This window comes from Anabas testudineus, chromosome 7 (assembly GCF_900324465.2).
Source record: "Anabas testudineus chromosome 7, fAnaTes1.2, whole genome shotgun sequence".
In the NCBI taxonomy this organism is placed as follows: domain Eukaryota; kingdom Metazoa; phylum Chordata; class Actinopteri; order Anabantiformes; family Anabantidae; genus Anabas; species Anabas testudineus.
The window spans coordinates 13430143-13448579 of NC_046616.1; the positions used below are offsets into that span (position 1 = coordinate 13430143).

At 41.9% G+C, this 18437-nt stretch overlaps 2 protein-coding genes across 2 annotated transcripts; both read left to right on the plus strand.

The window, feature by feature from the left end:
- Nucleotides 1–1758: 1758 nt before the first annotated feature.
- LOC113167583 (homeobox protein Hox-C4a) lies at nucleotides 1759–6341 on the plus strand. The gene is made up of 2 exons (XM_026368337.1): nucleotides 1759–4949; nucleotides 5460–6341. The coding sequence occupies exons 1-2, from the start codon at nucleotides 4514–4516 to the stop codon at nucleotides 5819–5821; spliced, it is 798 nt and encodes a 265-aa protein (XP_026224122.1). The 5' UTR covers nucleotides 1759–4513; the 3' UTR covers nucleotides 5822–6341.
- Nucleotides 6342–14552: 8211 nt separating this feature from the next.
- LOC113167582 (homeobox protein Hox-A1-like) lies at nucleotides 14553–16850 on the plus strand. The gene is made up of 2 exons (XM_026368336.1): nucleotides 14553–14901; nucleotides 16226–16850. Exons 1-2 carry the CDS (start codon nucleotides 14553–14555, stop codon nucleotides 16735–16737), a joined length of 861 nt encoding a protein of 286 aa, XP_026224121.1. The 3' UTR covers nucleotides 16738–16850.
- Nucleotides 16851–18437: the final 1587 nt, after the last annotated feature.

An 18437-nucleotide genomic window follows, 5' to 3' on the forward strand; every position in this document is an offset into this window, starting at 1 on the left:
GTACTTAACCTAAAATTACTGTTCGGAAGGCTGCGCCCTTGTTGCACAGGTGAACCTGAGTCTAAAATAAACCACAACGTTGTTATAATGAACTGCCAAACAACCAATGGTTTCTGTGGGGCAACTAGTATCTAAAACCACCTCTGCTCCCCGGCTGCTGCTTTTAGGGAGCATTCATATCCAACTAGTCTCCAGTCTGTGTGCACTTCATTAAAACTTTTTATTGTAACTGGACGATCCTGCCTAACGTTATTACACCTGGGGAGGGTAAACGTGTAGAGGCTATTAGGTTAAGGGTTTGATTAAAAGCGCATCGTAGCCATTTTCATCAGGGAGCAGGAATATTGCTGCACGATCTGCATCCAGGTCAGGTGCTGCTGGGCCACCAAATTAAAAAACGGCCATGCATGGACAAAACCACCACCACCACCTAGTTTCGCACAGATTTATTTTGCTTACTTATGTACATGTGTGAACACGCTTGTATAGCTGTTATTTTGCAGGAGAAGGCAAAGCTTAACAATTTCTCAAATGAACAAATGAAACATCAAATTACTCCGCCTGAGGGCCTCATTTTTTGTACTTCTACATTATAACTAGTTATTGAACTAGGTGCACGATCTGAAAGCCATTTGTGGGGAGAAAGAATTCATTGCTGTCTCTCCATCAATAATCCTTGGCAGTGAACTATTGGAACCAGTCAAACGCGAGGGGTGAAACGCGGGTCAGGCTGTCTAACTAATATTAAAATGCGTCCGCCAGAGCGCATGGGGCGAGAGGGAGTATGTGGTGTGCGTGCTGCTCTTTCACACTGGTTGGATGCACAACAAACAGCATGTATTTAGAAGAGCATATGACAAAGCCAAATAAACATTGGTTCGTTTTTTTTTCTTTTTGCTGTTATTCCCTCATCAGTTCACTGTTTTCGTCGTTTTGAGATGCTTTTTTCTTCAATAGCAAAATCTATGAAATTGATACAGAGAATGGAGAAATATGTAGATGGAGATGTTGTTTGACAGTGTTTAAAGTCTCCATGTGCATTTCGACTGTAATCAATTCCATCGATTCACAATCTGAGCGTGTTTGCTGCTTTTAATAACCCCGAAACAGGTCACATGGCTGATGTTGCATTTTTCATCCGAGGATTTTCTCATTAGCTTCCAGAGTGGCAGGAAGAAAGGTTAGCGAGCGGTCAGTATGGTAATAGCGAGAAGAAGAAATGGTTGGGAACAACAGAAACTGATTTTTCATCTGTGCTGTCACGCCGTCCCTTTGTATCCGCTGTGTTTGGGACTGAATATTCATATAGGAGCCAACCTCAAAGGCCGAGGATGAATGTTGAGAAAAAAAAAAGACCCTGTTGTCCTCTGTACACGACGAGTTGGAGTGTGTGCGGGCATATTTATATATGGACCTATATATTTATACAGGAGGGAAAATACGTTAACGCAGTATTTCTTGTAATTTGTGTGGAGCACAATCGAGTTGTGCTTGAGGAACCCTGACAAATAGCATCCGCTTAGGCGCACGCTTCGTGGAGACTTAATACTACTCATAACACTACAATCACATTTAGGCCAGTCCTGTTTCGCGTCTGCTTGCTGAGAGGGGTTTGTCTGAAAGATGATCATCTTTCCAGTTTCTTCCTTAACGCGCATTAGTTGTCTATATGTACCCTGTAGAACCGAATTTGTGTGAGCTTCAAACAATCGCAAATGCGTCTCTACAGGAATACATGGGCAACTGAGATCCCACGCCTGCCACTGGATCCTCCTGCTCCTGCTCCTGCTCCTCTGCACGCCTGTCTTGGTTTCCCTTGCTATTGCACGTGAAAGCCTCAGTGATATAACCATGCAACCCAGGCACTAGCAATGCAATAACATGGTCACAAACTGTATTTCTAGTCCAGACAGCAATAGATAGTGTCGGTAGGCCACAGAGAGTAAACCCATGTGTGCAGTGTGCGGCTACTACTGTGTCAGAACCTGTAAAACACGTTAGGAACCGAGGGTCGTTTAAAAGTGACTGATTTACGGTTTTTATAGCTCTATAAAACGCCTCTAACATCCTTGCTAGGGGTAATAGAAATGTCGTGCGCATTCTGTGCAAACAGGACAGCCAGAAATATGTCATTTCACGTCGTTTTTAACCATATTATGTAATAATTGCTGTGAAATGGCTCCAACCCGTTAACTTGCAATTTGGTGCCGTTTACCAATAGATTGACTTGTGCACTGCTTCATTCTTAAGGTTTCTCCAAGTGGGACTTTATTATTGTTATTGTTATTATTATTGCTGCTTTACTTGTCATTTCGGGTGTTAAATCCTTCATAGCTGAAGTCATAACAATGAAAGAAAATTTGGGAAAAATAAAAAGGGAGGATGTTTTTAGGAGGCTTCTAAGACTTTAGTGAGTTAACCCCCCTCCCCCCACTCCACTCCAACCCACCTCTCTCTCTCTGACCACAGCTGACTCTGATATAAGAATAGGAAGCTTACTGCACATGACAAGTTTATAGGACTAGGCAGTATCAGTTTACAATATAACAGCAGACCTCCATTAATGGGGGCTGATGGTCAGTGCTTCTGCCTGGATTAGCAAGGAACACTTGGAAGCTGCATTTCCAAATAGCAGCTGGACTGAATGAATTATGTCACTATAATTATAGCTTTTTTTTTTTTTTTTTACATTTGGAACGATTGTGGGTGTAGTTTTAGAGGCCATAGAGTCTATTGTGAGCGTGAGTGTGTACTAATCTGTCGCCTTTATTTCTCTGTATGTAATGTTGAATTCTTCTTTTCTTTGCTTTCTCAAACTTCTGGTTGTAGCTGCTCTTAAAAGATACTCTTCTCCTGTACAGCTTAGACAACAGTGACAGTCACACACACATTCACTTTAATCTCTTATTGATCATGTGCTTTTATTTATGCCACAACAAAGGTCACAACAATCCTTGCAGATAAAGGAGTCTGATTTTCTTGTCTTGTACAGGCGTGGAGTCGTAAGGAGTAGTTCTGTCCTGAAACAGTGTCAGAGTAGAGAAGCTGGTTTAATTTCAGTTGCCTTTGTTTCTTCAATCTTCAAGAGTGGCATCATTAAGTAGGACTGCCCTGCACATGGGAGGAGTCCTCAGTCAGATGTGAGCGTGCACAGCTGCAGTGATGCTGTCTAGTCTGACAACAACTAGACTTTAGTAAACGTCAATGTGACATGCTTGTCCTCTGCAGCAGATCATAATGTTCTGCACCTCTACTTTTGGATGTGCGGCATGATGATGATGCTTCTCTGCACGGGCTGTCAGGTTTGTGACACCACAGCTGTACTTTCTGTGTGTTGGCTGGTCTGGGATGTCACATTGATGGCATCGTGGTAACTTGGTGGGTCGTTTGTTCCACTGTTGTGTGTAGTCTGTGACATCAGCTGTAGTGTTTCACAACTATTGGACCTATGATGTCTGTGAAGGAGTTTGCAGAATACTTGTCGTGTCTTTCAGTAGGTGTTTTCGTTATAAGTTAAAGGCATGTGTTCCAACCTGATGTTTTACTGTCTACTGGACTAAACCATGATTACTTTTTATTATTATAATTCAGCTTCCTGTAATTCCAGGTTGCTGCATTTTTTTTTTTCAGTTAACCTTATAAACAAGCCATTAAAAATGTGAACATGCAGGTGTTTGAGAAACAGAGCAGAATAATTTGAAAAGAGTCAAATCTCTCATCATTCAATGAGGGCTTTTGTTTGGGGCAGCCTGACTCTCTCCTGTCCACCTTTCTACAACATTACAAATTATCAGGCCTGTTTTCAGAAATCAACCACACCTCCAGCACATCTCACCCACTCCACTCCTCCCTGACATTTAGAGGCCACAACAACAAACCTGTTATTTATGCACCAACACCAAAATCTTAGTGTGGAAGTCATGTTATTAAGTGGCATCCCACAGAAATGGAGCAAGAAGTGACGCTCACGTGTATCCATGCACTCCAATCTGTTTTGCAGCTTAAGTGTTGTTGGTAAAGACTGTGCCTACATTAATTAGCAGGTAACCTTTATATGAGGCGTGCATGCTAACAAAATGATTGGTTTGCTATTGCTGTGCCTTATCCTTGGCGAATCACCTATTGTCCCTTTGAATAATTGAGACTTGCGGATTTTGCTTGTTTTATTTTTTCCTTGGTCAGCAACTAGCTACTAGTTTTGTCCCCAAGATCAATTGCCTCGGTAACACAACCAGAGAGAGAGAGAGAGAGAGTGAGAGAGAGAGAGAGAGAAAGAGAAGGGGAGAGCGAGTGAGAGAGAGACTGAGAGAGAGAAAGAGATTTGTGCCCACAATGGCGACTGTAGGTATGCTAAATACCTCTGGTTCCTTATCCGGGAACTACCTCTTACTCTGCTATTGGGCCACTGGGTCACGTGGTAAAAGTAACTTTACAGGGCTGCTCGCAAGTAGGAGGGCTTTATGGAGCAGAAAAACGACAAAGCTAGAAAAATTATTTTCCACTCCAGAAATTAATGATCATGAGCTCGTATTTGATGGAGTCTAACTACATTGATCCGAAATTTCCTCCATGCGAGGAATATTCGCAAAATAACTACATCCCTGAGCATAGTCCAGAATATTACAGCCGCGCAAGGGACACTGGCTACCAGCATCACCATCAGGAGTTATATCCTCCGCGGGCGAGCTACCAAGAGCGCCAGTATAACTGTGCAAGCATCCCTGAACCTGACACGCCAAGGGGACATGGAATACCCCATTCTGCGCACCTGCTGACAGGGAAAGGGCAACCTGCTTCATGTGAAACCCCACAGTTGTCCATGTCCCCTGCCACACCACCGGCCGCAACCTCCGCCTGCAACCAAGCTACCCCGGAGCATCCAAACAGCACAGCCTCCTCCAAGCAGCCCGTGGTGTACCCATGGATGAAGAAAATTCACGTCAGCACTGGTAGGCAACTTGTGTGTTTATGTTCCCTGCACTCCTCTTGCTCCTCTCTCCCTTTCCCTCCCTTTATCAGTCCCTCTGACTCCCATCTCGTTGCCAGCCCCTGCTCCGATAGCAGGGAAGCCTTTGAAATGGCACAATTGAGGCGGATTTACGACTCGGCATTGGTAATTACACCCACCATAAATTTTATAGCCGAGGTATACTCAGGGCAGCCGTATCACCATGTGGCTTCTGCTGTTATGTATTGCGCGATAGAGAGAGGGGAGAAATGAATAAGAGAAAAAAAAAATCGAGCTTTGTAATCTTGCATTAATAATTTAGATCATAGTTGGATGTGAGTGTCCTCTCATTACGCCGAGAAGTTCTTAACTTCCCATTTAAATTTTTCAAACAGCTAAACATTCATATCCAATAAATCTTTGCAGCCATATCTCAGTTGAGGCCATTCTTGTTTACCCCTCCTTTCCTCCCTTCTCTGTCTCCCTTTCTCTCCACTTCTCCTTTATCCAGTGAACTCGGGTTACAACGGGACGGAGCCCAAGCGGTCTAGGACAGCATACACCCGGCAGCAGGTCTTAGAATTGGAGAAGGAATTCCACTATAACCGATATTTAACTCGGCGGAGGCGCATCGAGATCGCCCACACCCTGGTTCTCTCCGAGCGACAGATTAAAATCTGGTTTCAAAACCGCAGGATGAAATGGAAAAAGGATCACAGGCTCCCGAACACCAAAGTGAGATCCTCTTCTTCCTCCTCCGGGTCCAACACAAGCTCAGCAGCTGGCGCTGTTGCCGCTGCCTCGGCCACTAACACTGGGGCCCCCGACGAACTCACCGGAGCACAGCATGGCGAGGATATTACCAGGTTATAAAACCATGAACCGAGAATGAGGGTAGAAAAAGAACTGGTTATTTATAGAACAATTATATATTTTGTTTTCGTAGCTATCTTGTGCGGTTTCCTTTAAGTCCAAAGTTATATAAAATGCATGTTATATAGCATGGATTACTGCGAATACCGATGGATTATTTTTACGTGATACAGGGTTTAATTTATTTGAAGCTCAATTAAAATGTTTTTTATTAAAATGTTTTGAATGAAGGAAAAAAAAAAAGTAGAAAAAATATACATTTTATCAAAATGTTATTGTGGGCCTTTCTTTTGCCCTGCTGCCCAAGGTGAAATGCACAATCTATTTATTTCAAACAACACTGGAAGGAAATCAATATAATAATAGTTATTTTTGGTATAAAAAGCTGGAACACACCATTGATCTTGAACTTGTGTGTTTAGGATAATAACAATGTGTGATTTACCTCGTGTATTTCAGAAACAGGACTTTGATTTACAATTTAGTTTTGTGGTGTTGATGTTGTGTTTAGACCGTTAAAAAGCAGATTATTGTGAAATGCAATAAACGGAGTTTAGTGTATTTGTGCTAATCATATTGGTCAATAAAACAGTGAGTGTCTACTAGTTTTATATACGTTTGATCGAACTTCATTTTAGGTAAGATGAGGTCTACTGTTGTTTTGGCTGTTTGGAGGACTCTCCTTAAGACTCTCCTTAAAACTTGTACAAACGTGTGAATATTTGAACATTTCATGAGGGAAACTAGAATCACTGTGTTTTCAAACTGTGTTTATTAATCCTGCAGCTCTTTGTTGCGTCTTTAAATTAGCAATGTGTACAGCCAGTGTGTGTGTGTGTGTGTGTGTGTGTGTGTGTGTGTGTTAGGTTGGGAGCGTGTGTGTGTGTGTGTGTGTGTGTGTTAAAGTCTCCCTCATAATGGACTGAAGTTATTTCTAAAATCTGAAAATGAAATAGTTTGCGCTGTGCATTATGTGCAACCTCATCAGTCTGAAGGGCATTCAATTAACGCTAAAGACAAGCCACTGAGGCCCTCACTCCACACTGCACTGCCTCTGCCACGAGTGAAGCTCTGTGCTTCCTTCGTCCTGACTTGAACACAAAGCTGCATGCCATTAATTTAGAGGACATTTGCAATGTGTTAGAGAGATTATAGGATGTTGTGAAAATATTCTTATTCATTTTGTAACCTAAGTAGTAGCCCTGCTTTTTCTATAGCCCACTGCGCCATGCGACTGAGTTTTCAAATGTAAAAAAAATAAAATAAAAATACAAAAATAAAGTCGTGAATTGCAGATAGATTCAATGTAATGCGTCATGTGGTCTTCGTTAACAGAGAGGGTGGTGATGGAGTAAGAGCTGACCTGTGTTATCAGGCTCTGCAGCAGTGTGCCCTGGTCACAAGGAGCTGTGCTCATGTTTTCTTGTGTGTTCGCTCTTTGACTTGTGTAAACACGTTTACATGCTGTCTCCTCACTGGGCAGTTTGCATACAGTGTGTGTGTGTGTGTGTGTGTGTGTGTGTGTGTGTGTGTGCAGCAGCTCCCGAGATGACAAAAAAAACCTACAATTTCAAAAAACGGCGCTAAAGGCGTCTCTGCAACGTCATCGTCCGCTTTAAATCTGGCAGCAGAAGCAAGACACTGCAGGACTGTGTACGGCTGTAGACCTGCTGGACTGACACCACAGTCTGACACAATATCACTCAAAGTGCGCCTCTCAGCTCTGAACTGTGTGAAGATCCCTTTCTCCCACACAGATACCATCATTTTTTAAGTTTTTTTTTTTTTTTTGGAAAGACCTTTCCAGAAGGATTTCATTGTAATCATGACTTAAACCCAAAGACGCGCAAGAATTTGATAGATTATTGAAATTGTGACATGAATGGGTTTTATAAAATGCCTAGCCTAGTGGGGGGCAGGGGAGCACAAAAGGAAGAGGTATTCTCCATCATCAATCTTTCGCTACAGAGCTTTGTGTTATGTTGTGCAAAACAGTTCTGACAACAGCCAGTTGTGATTCTACACCAGATATGATGGACCAGGCGGGATGTTTTACTAATATCGTCAGGTGTGAGCGTTAAACTGCACTTTTAATGGAGCATTTTCACTGTAGCACAGCGGTTAAAATCTGCTTTTTTGGGGGGATGCGGCCTTGGAAAAGGCACTAGAATAGTGGTGAGACGGCGCTGAAAAATGAATCCAGAAGCCTTTATGTTGCTGGACAGATTAGGGAAATTAATGTGCTCGCCACAGTCGCAGCATCCCTCCAGTCCCTTTCTAGGCCCTGTCGCCTCCATGTCGCGAGTCTGAAAAGGTACTTTATTGAAGTTTGGGGGCGAAGTGGGAGAAGGCCGAGTTCACCTCGAGGACACATTTTCTGTGCCATTAGGCTCATTTCAGTCTGGATGGCCGACCTCCCCAACCCTGTGACCTGACTCTCTCACTTTACGTGTACCTTCTGTGTGCGCCCTCGCTGGTCCCCCTTTGGCCCGGGATTTCTTTGTGGATTTTTCTGCGCTGTGCCTATAGAGAGGCCTGCGGCGGGGTCACCGCTGAATGTGTTGCTCCTTTTGTTAATCAGAGAGACTCAAGACAGTTTTGTGCTCAAGGACAGGCCTCTGTATCCAGCAGGTCTGAAGGACTTCCAATGATGCACCCTCTTTAACCGGATCAGCTTCAGATTTGAGCTAAAGTCGTTTCCAAACTGAGCTAAAAGATTTGTGGCAACTTTTACCAGAGTTAATGGGTCATTTTTACAACATTCAAACCATGTATTCATATTATCTGTGTGCTTTACGCTATTCTGAACCAGTTTAGGACAAAAGAGACACGGACCTATTGCAGTTATTGTAAATGTGTTTTGTGTTTTTAAGCGTTTCCAACTAATAAAACTTAAATATAATAAAAATTTGAATCAGGATTTTAAAAAATCCTCAGCGTTTCCAGGCACCAGGTGTACTGCTTAAAGCCTCCAAAAACAAGAGGCAGTAAAAATAGTTTGTGTGGTCACATGACTTCAGTGACTTGAGAGAATAGCTGGTCTCAGGTCAGAGCATTCAAAAGTAAGCTGCCAATTATAGCTAGGTGTTTCTGACAGTACTGGGACAGCTGGTCATTGTGATTAGTTTATGAACAGGGACCTTCAAGTGAGTTATTGCCGCAAAAAAGACTTAAACTTTCCACTGAGACACCCCACTTCTCTAAAACCTTTAACGTCACGATTATGACAAAACAAACGAGCTTTTTCTAAACATGTGCAGAGATATGAGCTCCTGTTTCCTGCTGATTCGTTTATTTCTTCATCAAGCAGCATTGAATTTATTATAATTTTCTTATTTTAACAAACCAAGAACAACGTTTAGCCTTCCCCTGTGCAGCCAGGACCAGATATCCAGCATTGATGGAAACCTATTTGACAGCGCGTCTGCAAAGATAAACAATTGGCGCTGAAAGCCAAACAACTAATCTCAGTGTCTGTCGTGTGTGTGTGTGTGTGATCATTCTGCCTCCTCTCCGCGTGTCCGAGATTACAGGTGTAGCTCAAATTACACCCCGAACAATGACTGCATGTCGCACTAGTTTGAGCTTTGTAACTGAAGATTTATGGAAAGTAGAGTCGAATACACAAGGCAAGATTTGCGGAGACTTTATTTCTTAACCAGAGATTGAACTCCTGCTCACACATAAGGTGTGGTTGGATTTACTATGATTTACTAATAAACAAAACGTGTGGTTTAGAATTATTATTTAAACAAATGCTCTCGTCGTTTGTCGGACATCAATCAGTCCAACTTTGCGTTTTGTTATTAAACTTTGCGCACAGACGTCGACTCTATGTTTTCTTAATATTTACATAGATATTTATCATCGTAATATTTTATGATGGGAGCGCACATGTACTGTATACTTTGCACGTTTACTTTTCTGTTCACACTCGATTTAAGCAAGCAAATAATTCACTGAATAAATATCCACTTATGCAGTCTTACCTGTCAGAGGACCAACATGAATGAAACAAAAAGCAGCAAATCCGCGACTGAAAGCTTGATCTGTTCTCTTGTTCATGAATGAGTGGCCATTTGCAGTGCTTAAAATAAACTCTTTAGATTTTTTTTTTTCATCCAGCTGTTTGGATTTAAGCAGCCCTGAATGTGTAGAATAACTTTGAAAGGCTGCAGTTACTCACAACCTCACCACCTTGCAGGAATATCGTTTATTTTACGTGTTTGAAGTCCAGTGTTTAAATTCCTCAGCACTTACTCAGCTCTAACTGGTTTCTTCTCTGACTTGAGACTGTTGAATCACACATGATTTTCAGCTCACATTGCACCGCTGCAGGCTCCCTGTGATTTATGAGCACCTCAGGCGAGGACTCTCTCTTGGAAGATATAAAAACTTTACACAAACAGCCATCGAGATGTTTGAACAAGAGCAAATGCGACACAGAAATGATCAGCTGTTCTGACGGTGGCGAGGTTTATTACCTGCTTTTATTGTCTGCACAAGTCTAAACGTTTCTCCACTCGTCTCAGGTGAGTGTCTTCTTCAGCCACTTTAGTTTGTAATGAAAGGTCTTGGGCCGGGGTATTGTTATGGTGTAGTGTGTTTAAACTGCATCCATGGCAGCTGCATAAAGGCTGAGAGTTGAAACAGGGGTCACGCTGCTATTTTCCAGGGACAGCGAGACGCTCTCGCATTGACCAGCAGTGGGTGTGTCATAAATCCGTAAATCTCTCCCATCCGTTCACTCTGGGAGCAGATGCGCCATGTCTCTTCTTTGTGTGCATGTGTGCGTGTATGATAGAGGGAGAGTTCAATTAATTTACATAAAACTAGATTTTAAAACTCCATCAGACATGTTTAAGTGATTTACTGTCAGTGCTGGCAAACATTTCAAGCAGGAGACGACAAAGCAGCTTGAATCAACACACTGACATCCCACTGTAGACTTCAGCATCACATCACACAGGAAATGATGGGCTGGGTAGACTTGCCAGTAATACTTTATGTCATCATAACGCCTCGGTGAGAAATATTTCATTAGCCTATTTGCTGCATCGTTGAGGACCTTAGAAATTACAGTCATTTTCCTCCGTTCAAGGTGTCACCCGGGGCCCAGACAGTCACTAGATTGAGTTATGATTATGTTATTCACTTTTCATTAGCAAAAGTGATCTGAACATGGAATGCTGAGACTATAGATCCACAATTATGTATAGGTTAAGTGAAAATGTGCTTTTTATTTGATTTGTTCTCTGCAAATGATTCTCCGGTGTGTATGTGTGGCCACCAGTTGCATCCTTACCACAGTCATCTTGTAGTTTAAGGGCAGCTGCTGCAGCATCAGGGGTTATATTTACACATAACACAGCTCATTGTTACACAAAAGGCAACAGATGATTGAACATAAAAACAAAAGGATCACCCCACAGAAATGAAACCTGCTGCCATGCACCCACAAACTGACTGACAGGCCAGTCATACATCTAAACATATAGACATTTTGTTTTCACCCTCTTTATTAATTTATAAAAATGAGCCTGACAAACAAAGTTCCGGCCTAAGTTAACATGCATACAAACTGGCAGTACTTTCATCTATTTTTTTTTACAGTGCAGCATTATTTCATTTTAAGTAAATAAATATTCAGAAAAAAATATTTGTCCTGAGAAAAATAAATAAAGAAATAGAATTTATTTCTACATTTTAGACTTTCAGATAGCACCTCATTGACTCCAAGCTGCAGGATTTATGTTTGCCTGCACTCTCCAGAGACAGGCCAGGATTTACAGTGGGCTGTATCCAACAGGCCCAAATTAATACTCTATGTTAATGCACATGCTTATGCAAAAGTCAGGACTTGTTTGGGAAATTGACAATGTGTGTCTTTTCCTCACTTATGAAGTGCAGTCTGCAAACTCTAGTCCTTTCATTTCACTCTGCATTGTTTACAGCAATATAGGGCACCGGGCCCATAAATCTTCTCCTTGCTCTGCCAAGACAGCGCCATTTGTATGCACCGTTTTAACCGACAGCATCCTCTGCCCATTAACGTCTTCTCCTCAGTTCTCCCTCAGTCTCCTCTTATCTGCTCAGCTCTGTCCCCTGCAAATACACGAACTGATCCGTGCGTTGTAGAGCTCTGAAAACCAAGCTTCTTAAGTGTAAAGAATACAGCCTATAATTTATTGGACAAATAAAATAAAACAATACGAGAATTGTGTTGCACCCTCTAGATTTTCCGCGTTTGCGCAGTTGCAGACATTTTACGCCCCCCGTACCGTTTTCTCTGCAAGTTATTGGTATGAAAAATATAAGTTTATCGACGATTTCCTTGGTTGTTTGTGTCAGCAGGCGAGAGAGCGCAGAAGGTAAGGAGGAATTGTAAAAGGGTTGACACCCAGAGCGACCGGCGCGCTTTTGTGTGAGAGAGAAAAATGATTTATTGCCATTGAGGCGGTTCAAACAGAGTTCACGGAGAGCTGTGGTGAAGGCGCGGAGGAGCTAAATTATGGTCTTGCTGAGCTAGTATATCATAGATTCTATCTCCAATTCAGAGAGTGTGTTCAAGGGTGTGAGGTAAAGAAAACAAACCAGTTTTAATTACTTTCCCCCAGTTCAGCCAGTGCTGATGTGTACTGCCCAAATCACGGGTCTAATAATAATAATAATAATAATAATAATAATAATAATAATAATAATAATAATAATAATAATAATAATAATAATTTTTATTTATGTATTCAACCTCTGTAACATTAACATGTTAATGGCCAGGCTGGCAGGAATCCTGGCCACAGTGTCACTGGATTTGAAGTGGCTGCAACTGCATTACGTCGTTGTTCAAAAATAATAATTTGCCTTTTAAAACATTTAAAATAAAATAAAAACTCCAAGGACATGACTCCTCTCTGGGGCTTCAGGTGAAACCGCGGTGATGGTGGCAGCAGCAGGGGTGAAACGGAAAAGGGGGAAGGCTCCTCTCCTTCCAAGCTATGCAACCCTGAGTGCATAATCCATCACCGCTGAGAGACATCCAAAGAGGGTTTTCTCGACAGCTTTGTTGTAGTGAAACACCAGAAGGAACTCATATCTAAAACCTGGTCCAACTAAGATTGATACAGAGTATGCTAACATTATTGCCTGCAGAGCTCTCTGCTTTTAGAAGCTACTTTTTTTGGTCGCACTATTTAAAATGTTGTGATAGCTTCATTATTCTATAGTTATTTATTCACTTTGCATACATTTGTGCATTGTTAAAATTAAGCAATCGTGTTTTATGAGATTTTTTCCACAGTGTAACTCGGTTAGGCCACAATTGATGCAGCTTTTAGCCCCAAATTATTTATTTTGGGGGTTTTAAATGAAGTTGCAAAATTCATATTTTATTGAAATGTTTTTAGCCTCTCGAGTTTCCTGGTGTTGTGGTGTGCTCTGCATTGTAACTACAAACAGGCGGCCATGAGAGCTCCACACTGAACATCTCCCCCTACTCTTTGTCCATGCAGCCGTGCAGCAAACAGGATGTCTAGCATCAAAATGTCCAGTGTTTGTCTGTTGCCTCACAGAGCCACAGACAGGGACACTTGATAGTGTACAGTGATGCCTGATTAATGCAAATGCGATGAATCGCCCTTTAGAAAAAATCTCTAATGATTGCCTCCTTTGTCTTTGTGTGGCAATGACTGTCAAGCCTTTGTTTGACCACTCCCAGTGAATCTTATTAAGGCAAAGCTTCACTTCCACTCCGACAGTTATAAACATATGCTGTTATTTAAAGGGAAGCCCGCCGATTTATAATGGACTGTTAAATTAGTTGCAAACCAAATTATCAGAAATAATTGGATTAATTTCTTTAATAATGAAAAAAATGCAGCTTTGCACATATAATGACAGTAAAGCGGTGATAGCATGGAAACACGGGAATAGTAGCTCATTAGAATTGTTTTACTGTTTAATTTAATTAAAAAATATACTATGGAATAATTTATTTTCAAGCATTTTACGTTTAAAAAAAAAAGGTTCAGCAGAAGAAACGAGTTTTGGTCGACAGCGGGTTATTATGCAGTAAATTATTCCAGCTCATAGACGCAGCCTGGCGTGGGACGAACTCCTCTCGCGTTGTATTTTATAAAAACCTACCATCGGAAAAGTTCAGGATGTGCAGCTGCAAGCGGCGACTCCTTCTAATAAACGCGTCCTGTCCTGAGATTTACAACATTACAGGAAATCAACACTCGGTTTCTAATGAGACGCTCCTCACCACACATGTCATCTCTGTCTGTCTCCCCCCTTTTTGGCCATTTTTTCCTCTCTCCATATAAACACGTCTCCCTCTTTCTCCCTCACACTGATTACACAGTTGTTGGCGTCAGCTCATATTCCGTGATATGATTTTTTTTTTTTTCATCCCTAGGTAAGGAAACACAGGCTGCTCTTAGAAATGTTGTCTGAAGAAATAGCGCAGAAGCTTCTTCGTGCGCCCCAAGTTGCCAGCGGATTACTTTGCAACTCCAGAGCTCAGTCATTGGAGGGCGACCACACGTGACTACGGCACCCTTCTGGTAAATATTATTCAAATGTTCCACATGGTTACTCCAAGTGCTCTTCCCTGCATGCCTTTATACATTCAGGTTAATTGTGATCGGTTATTAGACAGATAGAAGTCATAGTCTTTAGTGCTGCTGAGGGATTCCTGATTTTATTTGAGGCGGTTTGATGAACTGGGTCCATGGACCCCCAACAGTCTGCCCTCCCACTGCAGCTGCATGGCAACATTTTTGCTATGAGCTCTGGACAAGTGCCAAAACTAAACGCGGGATACAATGGAGGAGGAGGAGGTGGAGATGGAGGAGGCCAAGAAACAGAACTTAATCAGAAAAACATGACCTCCTCTGCTCATGTCAGTTCCAGGTTGAACCCAGATGAACAGTTTCAGAGCCCACTGGAGCCTCTGGTTCACTGCCATGCCAAGGGCAAGCTGGACATCAAGAGCAGGAGCTGCAGTTTACTCACCATCTGCCACTCAGGAGTAATTTTTCCCTGGATGAATCCACGGACAACTGACTCCGAACAATCTGGTAACTCAGGTTTTGTTTACTATAGACTTAATATATTTGACTTTATAAAGCTTTAACTGAGCATGCAACATAATGTTGACTGATGAGGTTAACCCATAAGTCAACATGCCATGAGAGTGTTCTTCATTTGTGCACTGAAAGAACAAATCAAAGACTGATATCTGACCTTAATATGGTAAAGAAATTAAAACAAAACCACCCCATCACAGTTTTCATATTTTACCCTTTATCAGTAACTGTATATCTAGTCAACAAGTCAACAATATGTTTGGCGCGTCACCTGCGCTATTTATCATGCATTACAGCAGGCAAATCTGATCTTTCTCTTCTATTAGGTTAAATAAGTGTTGCAGCAGTTTTGTTCTTCCACTCCTGTCACAGCCAGAACAGCTGCAGCAATAGACTGTACAAGAAACATATTTTCAAATGCACTTTTACAACTGATGCAATGAATATTTCTTAATGGGCTGATATAATCACTTTATGTTCTGTTGTTTTATATCACAGTGATTGAATAACTTCAAACTGTGAGTTGAACATCTGTTCTCATTAGTATTTTATTTTATAGAATCGCATATTGTCACAAGTACACTTTACAAAACAATAAAGGATACTATTACACAAAGAGAACATCTAAATGTAAAATATATAGAATAGAAATGCAGTTTTGTTGTTCATTTGATTTGCTAAAAAGAATATTTTCACAGCAATAGATAAACAACACAGCCTAGCAAAGAACCCACAGTGTCCCCGTCTGGTGAAGCACTGTGAAGGAGTGCAGTTTCCTCTGGAAGGTCACTACAGGCCTTATTAAGTGTCCATTAACCCCGGGATGTTATATTGTTATCAACAGGGCCCTGGTAATGCTCATATACATGTCATATGTAATCTCTAATGGTGGTTATTTTCAGTGGTGGTCCCAAGGTACCTTTTAAGTGACTGAGATGGGGATTTGACAGCTCTTCTTCCGAGTGTAACTGTGATTAATGTGGCCTGTCAGACAGTCGTAGTGGCGTCAGATGTTTCCCCCAGACTGTTTCTTCGGGAGGTAACTTTCCCTGAACACATGACACAGTAGACAGCCAGTCTTGTATAGTGTCTCAAGCATGACTGAATACACAGGAAGAGCCGAGGGCCCTACTTGGTCTCAGGTTGATTGGCTAAGGATTAACATGGGTCTTACTGGCACTTGAAGTCCTCCATGTGGAGGTTATACATTTCAGGATAGACTTGTCAGACATGTGGCACTTGCTTTAAACAGCCTCTCTTCTTTATGTGCTTCCTCCTGCATCAGTCAGAGGTGGTGCGGCGGCTGCTCTCTCAGGCAGAGGGAGGCATGGAGTGAGGAGAGAGAGAACAGCCTTCACTAACAGCCAGCTGCTGGAGCTGGAGAAAGAGTTCCACTTCAGCCCCTACCTGTGTCGCCCTCGGAGGCTGGAGATGGCCGCTGGGCTGCAGCTCACTGATCGCCAGGTCAAGATCTGGTTTCAGAACCGCAGAATGAGGTACAAGAAAGAAAACAGGTATGCAAATGTGCCAAGTTCATCCCAGTGGTCTCCATGCAACCCCTCCACCGGCTCCAGCGCAGAGCACCTGACATATCCCGGAGCTTGTGTTATCAGATCTTCTTCCTCCTCAGACTCACACTTAGTGGACTGCGCTCCTATGTCCTCCTCTTTCTTTGGACCTTACAGTGATGGCAGGAATGGTCACTGCATTCACCCTGCAGACCCTCCCCATGTTAGTTGCATACTTCCATCTGTAGCAAATGGTCCAGCGCCCTCCTGTACCAGTGTAGGTAGTCATCACCGAGCTGGCATTTCAAATTGGCCTTAGGGCCCCATAATGGCCATTCCTCCTGTGCTCATCAAATCTCAATGATACATCCACTTTCACTTAGTTATGAAAGACTGGCAGATGTCTGATTAGCGTCCCAGGGTTGAGATTTCCTTAACGCATCCTTTCACCAGTCATGGAACATTTTAATTAAACTATATGAACATGTCTTAGTTAATAGAAAGCTACAGTCATATCATTTGTGTTTCTCAGGCACGGTGACTGAAGACAGCAGATCTTCACAGTTGCTGCTCCTATTAAACATGCACAAGACATTTGAACAATTAATATGTTTGTTGGTGTAATTTTTTGGCTGTTACATTTGTATTGTTGTTGCATGTTTAATGCATGTGGGACTCGTACTCTGAGTGAGTTTTCTATTCTCCTCTGTTGGCAGATAATAGCGAAGTGGTTGTCATATTTTGTAAATGTCTCATTAGGCCTCTTTTTCATTACGTGCTGTAATAAGCAGGTCTTTGTGTAAAATGTTTTAACTGTGAAATGGACAGAGTAATGTTCATACTGAATGATGTTATATTTTTGTTAAAGACATTAAAGGATGCAACACATCTTTGATACTTCTCCTGATTAATTGAGATGTCATATACTGTACATGCTTAATAAACGCATTTGGGAAAACTGTAGCTCATGTGCAGTGTTTATCCTATTCATCGCTGATTAGAATTACATTTTTCCAGCAGTTTTTATTTTCAGTATATTTGATTAAGAGCTCCTGGAATAGATCCCAAATGGTAAAAAATGAGAAAGATTCTGCAATCAAATTAAAGCATGCTTTAGATTTATTGAAAACTCTACTGTATTGTGCATTCAAGTTGCACGGTCTTACCACATAAGCCTCTTCCTCTCTCCTGCCTCTGTGTTCCCCACCATTAATCACTGAGACAAGGCAGTCTTTCCAGCACTCCAACCACAAGCTCTGAACCCATTGGGCACCATGACAAGATCTCTTGCCTCCTCCTTCCCAACCCTTGCCTCTTCAATAGCCAAATTGTAGTGCTGCAAGTTGGGGCTGGCTTTCCTCTCAGGGGGCATGTTAGCTGTGTAACTTAGAAGCCCTTCCAGCAGCCCATAAGCCACAACAATGAGCCAACAACCAATGAGGTTCAATAACTAATCACAACATGTTATCTTAAAGAGCAGTGTGGAGACTTTGGCATCAACTCTGCCATTGTGATGTGGATTCTCAAATGTAAACGCTGTCATGGAAACGGTATTTTCGTCTTGCTATTTTTGATTTAAAATTTTGACTCTTGCCGAGCTAAATTGCGCACACGGCGCATTATGCATTTATTTGACAGAAGTGGGTCACATGCAGGTTCTCTTGGGTCTCAACAGTTTTCCACATTAAAGATAGACAACAATGTTCACGATGAAGCAGCAAACCTCCTCTAACTCCATAATATCGAGCACTACTATCAATATTCCAAACAAAACTGCATTTGCTGACAGTTTTATATGAGTGACCTTACTGCAAATGAGCTGTCAAAAAGGACTTCTGACAACTATGAAATGAAAAAGGTAACAAGGAAGCTGATCCCCTTGTGGTCCTGTATAGAATGCAGTCCTGCCTCTAATTCATTACCTAATCAGTCTCTAAATCAGCTGTCATTTGTAAAATATTTGACACCATTTGCAGCAAGTCTCACTAAGTATCGGGGGAGCTATATAGCTGCTACAAC

Excerpts from the sequence above, each read along its gene's own strand:
- LOC113167583 (XM_026368337.1), top strand. The coding sequence starts at position 4,514 with ATGATCATGAGCTCGTATTTGATGGAGTCTAACTACATTGATCCGAAA. Across the intron at positions 4,950-5,459 it reads GAAAATTCACGTCAGCACTG|TGAACTCGGGTTACAACGGG; the intron begins GTAGGCAACTTG and ends TCCTTTATCCAG.
- LOC113167582 (XM_026368336.1), top strand. The coding sequence starts at position 14,553 with ATGGACCCCCAACAGTCTGCCCTCCCACTGCAGCTGCATGGCAACATT. Across the intron at positions 14,902-16,225 it reads AACTGACTCCGAACAATCTG|GCAGAGGGAGGCATGGAGTG; the intron begins GTAACTCAGGTT and ends CTGCTCTCTCAG.